The sequence below is a fragment of the Nelumbo lutea genome, chromosome 2 (assembly GCF_056320005.1).
Source record: "Nelumbo lutea isolate HS-2025 chromosome 2, American lotus-T2T, whole genome shotgun sequence".
Lineage (NCBI taxonomy): Eukaryota > Viridiplantae > Streptophyta > Magnoliopsida > Proteales > Nelumbonaceae > Nelumbo > Nelumbo lutea.
The window spans coordinates 826,947-833,478 of record NC_142685.1 but is presented as its reverse complement, the minus strand read 5'-3'; the positions used below and the strand labels follow the sequence as shown (position 1 = coordinate 833,478).

The 6,532-nt window shown below is 38.7% G+C and overlaps 1 protein-coding gene across 1 annotated transcript; it reads left to right on the top strand.

Moving 5' to 3' along the window:
* Positions 1 to 2,213: 2,213 nt before the first annotated feature.
* Positions 2,214 to 6,182, top strand: STN8 (Protein kinase superfamily protein). The gene is made up of 4 exons (XM_088968146.1): positions 2,214 to 2,885; positions 3,487 to 3,660; positions 4,760 to 5,164; positions 5,850 to 6,182. Exons 1-4 carry the CDS (start codon positions 2,298 to 2,300, stop codon positions 6,180 to 6,182), a joined length of 1,500 nt encoding a protein of 499 aa, XP_088824272.1. The 5' UTR covers positions 2,214 to 2,297.
* Positions 6,183 to 6,532: the final 350 nt, after the last annotated feature.

The following is a 6,532-nucleotide window of genomic DNA, read 5'->3' as shown; positions in this document are numbered from 1 at the left end:
GGGCATCACTATGCATCTGTGCAAGTCTGGCCTACCAACTTGCCCCAATGTCCACACCCATGTGCTGCAACATGACTGTGCCACCTATGTCATGGCACATGTCTGCCTACACCTGGGCGTTGGCCCTGTTCTAGCCAAGCACTCGTTGAGTCCCTTTGTGCACTAGGCACCTGCTTGGCCTGCCTGTGCACCAAGCCCATGCTGAGTCCATCAGCCCGCCTGTGCACTAGGTCTTGTCAAGTCTACCAATCCGCTTGTGCACCAAACGCTTCTCTCAGGCACTTGCTTGCATCAACTTGCCTAGCTGTGCCGCCCATGCCCCTGATGGACTGCATGGCCTAATCATCACCGACCGTGCATGAGTCAGCATGCCCGCTCATGCCTTGTCCAAATCTGTAGGCCATGTATTGCATGTTTCAATACATGATTAAGTTAGTAGCCCACGGACCACCTGTGCCACTACCGTGCCAACATGTTAAGGGTAATGCATACAATGAATAAACCAGTGGAATGGCTAGTCCGTAGGCTCTGGACAAGTCATTAACTAGTGGAAAATGGAAATTTAGGAGGCATTCTTTTTTCGGATTTTGAGAGGGGGAAAAGTTGGTCAATGGGATTTTGGTTCCCATTGATCAAGAATCTCATGTTCTTTTTTCAGATTTATGTGGAGATCAGAGAAAGTTTATTTTCCTCAGTATCACTTACCCGAATAATGTAAAAACATGTTTTTTATGTTTTTTCGCTCTCAATAAAAGTTTCACATTTTTTTATCCAATATAATGCTTAATAGCACCTAAGTGTCTTAAATAACAATAACAATAACAATAACAATAAAAAACCATTTATTGGGTTTTGTGCATAATACCCTACTTTTATAATTTCCAAGACACAACTATTGTGCCTCATAAATGGCCATAGTACCAAGCATAGCCTTTATTTCATATGCTTTATCATTGCCATTATTTTATTAACTTGTTTTATGTACCTAAGTGATAACCTAGTACCCTACTTTTATAATTTTCAAAACACAAATCAAATAAGTGATACTCAAGAAAATAAACTTTCCCCTGTGCCCCAAATCAATCAATTTGAAGCATGAGAAATCCAGCCAAGCTTTCATCCCCAAGTTGCTGGGAGACATTGTATTGCCAACTTCCAGGAGCGCTGGACTAGTATGCCTCTTCTGCGTGCTGGAACTGGATTCTCCAGCTGCCGGTCCCAAGTCCAAAGGAAGCGGGAAGCCCCTTCAATATGTATGGTATGGGTTCACTGACGTGAGGACTGAGGCCACCTAGTCCTAGGTTATCAGAAAATTTAAGGCTGTGTTTGGTTTCAACTTTAAAAGAAAAAGCCAAAAGGGTAACGACCTTTTCTTTCAAACCAAACACAGCGCAAAGGTAAATAACCTTCTTACTTATCAGTCTTAGAATTTTTTTTACCACTAGAATATATAAACCTTATTAAAATGTAACAAGATTGAAGACTCGGCTGGGTCCCATTCTATCTCCAAAATCCTGTTGTATCTTAGTTTAGAAAAATAATATTTAAAAGGTTTTGATCCTTTAATAACAAATCAAATATACGTAGTACTGCAGTTTAGTTTAGTTTTTTTTTTAATATTAAATAAATAAACAATTAACACCATAGAAGGCATTTTAGATGTTATATTGGTCTTTTTAAAGTTTCCATCCTTTTAGATAAAGTCTGTTATGTAAAATTAAAAATCCAGCCAGCCTAAATGCTTTCGAAACTTACCGTGTTATTCTGAATCAAACAAACTATTTACGTATAGTTATCCCGTGCTAAGTACGGCATCATTAGCTAGTTTCTAGTGGTTTTTATTTCCTTTTCCACACTGTTCTATAGCTGAAAAAGGTTATTTACTTAAATATATCCCATAATTTACGAACAAATCCGAATTCCTATAAAGTATACAATTGCCAATTTGTCTGCCAAATCCAGATTTCATCTTCACAAATTTGATACTCAGCAGCCCTCACAAACTTTTCAGCCGTGCATCGGGAACATCTTCCTTAAGTACGAAAATGTTCCTAATGCACGGACGAAGATGTTCCCGGTGCACGACTGGAAAGTGTCGTGAGGAGGGTGTGTTGACGAAGAAGAATAGTAACATACAGCAAACCACAATTTACTAACCGGGTTCATGGTCATGGATAACCCTATAAATGACACGTGGCAAAAAAGCAACCTCTGCTGACACTTTGTGTTGAATCTCTTTAGAAAAAATACCGTACTCAGCCAGCCCATCCTTCCCTTTGAGCAAGCAGCAAGCACCAATGGCATCTCTCCTTTCCCCAGCTGCAACTGCCCTCCATTGGAACCCCAAATTTCCATGGCTCTCTCCTACGAAACCCATCTCCCCAAATCACCTTTATTCATTCACAGGATCTTCTACAAAATACCCGGGAAAGTGCAAATATGCATTGCTCGGCACTATCTCTGACGATCTGTTGAAGAATACTCTTCATTTTAATGAACTAGTGACTCTATTCCCTTTCGTTAAATCCGGGCTTTCGCAATTTCAGATAGTTTCTGAAGAATTACCAGAAGCACAGAGATGGAGCATTCTGGTTTTTGCTGGTCTTAGTTGGGTTTACCTGACTGCAAGGCCAGGTGTTCTCATGGGCGCCATTGATGCGTATCTTTTAGCTCCTTTGCAACTGGGTTTTGATAGCTTACTGGGAAGAAGGAGCTTGAAGAGGACTGACTTCGTTATAGGGGATAGATTGGGAGAAGGATCTTTTGGTATTGTTTATTCCGGTGTAGTTGTTCCGAAAAGTTTAAGTATAGAAGATCGAGTGCAGAAGAAGGCAAAAGCATTAGAAATAGATGGCAAAGTGAAGCAAAAGGTCATTCTTAAAAAGGTAATTTCTTTTCAGTAGAAATTCTTTAAAAGGGTAATGTGTCTTAGGAACCGTTAATCTTTAGGGCTTATCTTAAAAATTTCTCATTTTTGGTGCTTGCACATCCTTTCCCAAAAGCTTTTTTTTTTCTTTTCTTTTCTTTTCCTTTCTTTTCTTTTTCTGAGTCTCTTGTACATCATTTCAGGATGAAAATGAGTTTTGTTAATTTTTTTATTGCCTCTCCATAATCCCCAGCCCAGGCCCCCCACCCCGACCTCAAAGAAGGTGCATGCTGGTTGTATTGAAATTTTTGGTGGCCATTTTGAGATTTTCAGGCGATTGTCGTGTCACAGAAATTTTCATTGCTTTCATCAAATTAATAGAGGGATGCTGATTTATTTTCGTTACTTTTGAACTATACCTTTTTTAACCAAGTAAAAGAAATGGGACCCTTAACTTATCTGGATTGTATGTGTGAATTGCAGTTCTTGTTTGTGCAAATTTCTTAATGATGACTAGAGCTCTGGGTTTTTCCAAGGTTCTCTAGTACTGAAGGATGCATATTTGCTCCCGCTGTCATGCTTCTATTTTGCTTATTTCTTATGTTTCAATAACCTAGCAGGTGAAGGTTGGAATAGAAGGGGCTGAAGAATGCGGTGATTTTGAGGAGTGGTTTAACTATAGGCTATCGAGAGCAGCACCCGAAACATGCGCTGAGTTCCTTGGGAGTTTTGTTGCCGATAAAACAAGCTCACAATTCACAAAGGGAGGAAAATGGCTTGTTTGGAAATTTGAGGTACACTTTCAGTCTATCTATCAATTATCAAGCACAGAGGGTAATCAATTGATTCAATTCAATTACAGTATGGCCTCGAAAATGACATTAAAAAGCATTACTGAACATCTAAGTAAGAGCTTTCATTTCCACTGTTTTTTTTTTTCATATGCTTTTCACCCCCCTCCCCCCCACCAAAAAAAAAAAAGTAAGAGTCTTCATTTCAACAGTGGAAAACATATCTCCAATTTTTCATCTATTTAGATTCTATAGAGCTTATAGGATTCCATAAGGCAACTAGGGTAATCATTCCAATTAAAATATGGCCCCAAAGTGACATTTAAAAGCATTACTGAACATCTAATTAAGAGCCTTCATTTAGACAATGGAAAAACATATCTCTGGTTTTTCATATTCAGCAGTTAGCACTGATTGATAACCAGGAGTCTCTGAGTTGTGAGGAGTAGGAGTTTGGTGTAGGCTGAACTAAGGGATAATATTCTAATATTGAATGCTCTGAATTGATGATCATGGACATTTTGAACCCACAAATACAGATATTCATCATCATCCAAGCCTTATCCCTACTATATGGGGTTGGATACATGAATCTTGTTTCACCTATTGTCACATAAAAATTCAGACTACTTTTCAAAGTTTGTAACAATTATTTATTTGCTTTAGTGTTGGTAATGGCATGATAGGGCATCATGTCCAATGGTAAAATGTTGGGCTGAGAAGCATGAGAGTACAGATCTGGATGGAGAGAGGTCAAATTGTGCAAAAAATCCCAAAAGGGTCAAGTCCATATCCAATTCAAGTCTAGCCCTTCAAAACTCTGGATAGCCAGGACCAACATAGGGTAATGGCCCTTATTAATGCTACTATGATCACAGAAAATTTCTATTGTTTCTTCAAGAAACTATCATGTTGTTAAATGCCAAATGCATATGATGTTGTGATGTTTCACTTGCATATTTATACACTCCTTGTATTTTTCTCCTTTCTACAGAATCTGATCAGGCTTCTTTTAACTTTCCAAAACCAAAATATGCTATGTTTATGCAAGTATAGACTGCTTATTTTTGTCATACTTATTATTGAGACACCCATGTGCCAGGGGGATCGATGCCTGGCTGATTATATGAAAGATCGCAACTTCCCTTTAAATTTAGAGTCCATTATGTTCGGCCGTGTCTTGCAAGGATTAGATTCTCTCCAACGGAATTCACTGATCATCAAACAGATAATGCGTCAAATCATAAATTCTCTCAAGAAGATCCATGACACAGGTATTGTGCACCGGGATGTAAAACCATCCAACTTAGTGGTGACAAAGAAGGGGCAGATCAAGCTTATAGATTTTGGGGCAGCCACAGACCTTCGGATTGGGAAGAATTATGTGCCAAACCGTGGACTTCTTGACCCAGATTACTGCCCTCCTGAACTTTATGTGCTTCCTGAAGAAACACCTAAGCCACCTCCGGAGCCCATTGCAGCTCTCCTTTCTCCAATCCTCTGGCAGGTATTACAGTTTTCTGTGCTCTTTCTTCCTAGAGAAGATCTAAGGTGGTTGTCGTGTGTGAGTTTAGATCCTAAGCATCCAATTGGCATTTTGGTGAATGTAGCACTGGTATGCATAGAAGTTGGCTGAGCAGTTTAGTTATATCTAATGGAATTCTATGTTCGAATTTATGTCACATAGATATGATAAGGCCAGGATATGGTGTCAGATATGTAATTTACACTTGAAATTGAAGTATCTGATACATATTGCACCCTTGTACAGGTATCTGGGTATCATAGGTTTAGAATCAACAAGATTAAATGTCCACAATAAGTGAATATGTGAAGAAAGTTCATATAATCAGTACCAATGTTTAAAAAAACAGACAGATCAGCGAACTGAATATGCCATTGATTTGACTATGGTAAACCCTGCAGAAAAAATGGTTAAATGGCACTCAAAAATAGGGTTAATAAATAAAACAAAATGAAATTTTGAAGTCAAGCCACCATCTGGACAGGTGCATTACTCTATTTTTTTTTTTTTTTTGGTTGAACCATCTTGGTTTGATGTTGATCACCTGGCCAGACTACTCTAGTACCTGATCTGTTTTTACCCAGTCTGACCACCTGGTTCTCTCTCGTTTTAAAAACATTGGTCATTCTTTGAGGTACTAAAGTGAGATATTTCATGGTTGATGCAGTTAAATAGTCCCGACCTATTTGATATGTATTCTGCTGGCATTATACTGTTGCAAATGGCGATACCTACCTTGAGGTCTGTGGCAGGTCTAAAGAATTTCAATTCAGAGATAAAGCAAGTTGGATATGATCTGAACAAATGGAGAAAGTTCACTCGGTTGAGGCCTAATTTACAGCTTCTAGATCTTGACTCTGGTAGAGGATGGGATCTAGCTACAAAGCTTATTTCAGAGAGAGGATTCCTCAGACGAGGTCGGTTATCAGCTTCTGCTGCTTTGAGACATGAAAGTACAATGCTTAAAATGATGATAAATTCTCAAATGACTCTATCATGATAAAAGTCTTCTTTGTGGTAAATGATAAAAAGTCATTTTATCTCAGAGGCGTGAGTAATTGAATTGAAAAATCGTTGGTCGGATCTTGGGCCACTTTGATGGTGGTCGTTTTCTTAATTTCATACCTTGTAATGACATGACAAATCCTACATTAAGATGCTCATCACTCAAACACCTCTCCATGCCCTCCTCATCCAGATACTTAGAAAATTAGGAAATATCATTTTTATTTTCATATGTAAGAACTAATAATAAGAGACAGTTTTTGCCTTTTAGTTGTTCTTCCCGAATCCCGATACAGGTAGCTCCATTTCCAATCTGGGTCATACTCTTACCCACTTTTCTGTGGA

Excerpts from the sequence above, each read along its gene's own strand:
- STN8 (XM_088968146.1), top strand. The coding sequence starts at position 2,298 with ATGGCATCTCTCCTTTCCCCAGCTGCAACTGCCCTCCATTGGAACCCC. Across the intron at positions 3,661-4,759 it reads GGCTTGTTTGGAAATTTGAG|GGGGATCGATGCCTGGCTGA; the intron begins GTACACTTTCAG and ends CCCATGTGCCAG. Across the intron at positions 5,165-5,849 it reads TTTCTCCAATCCTCTGGCAG|TTAAATAGTCCCGACCTATT; the intron begins GTATTACAGTTT and ends TGGTTGATGCAG.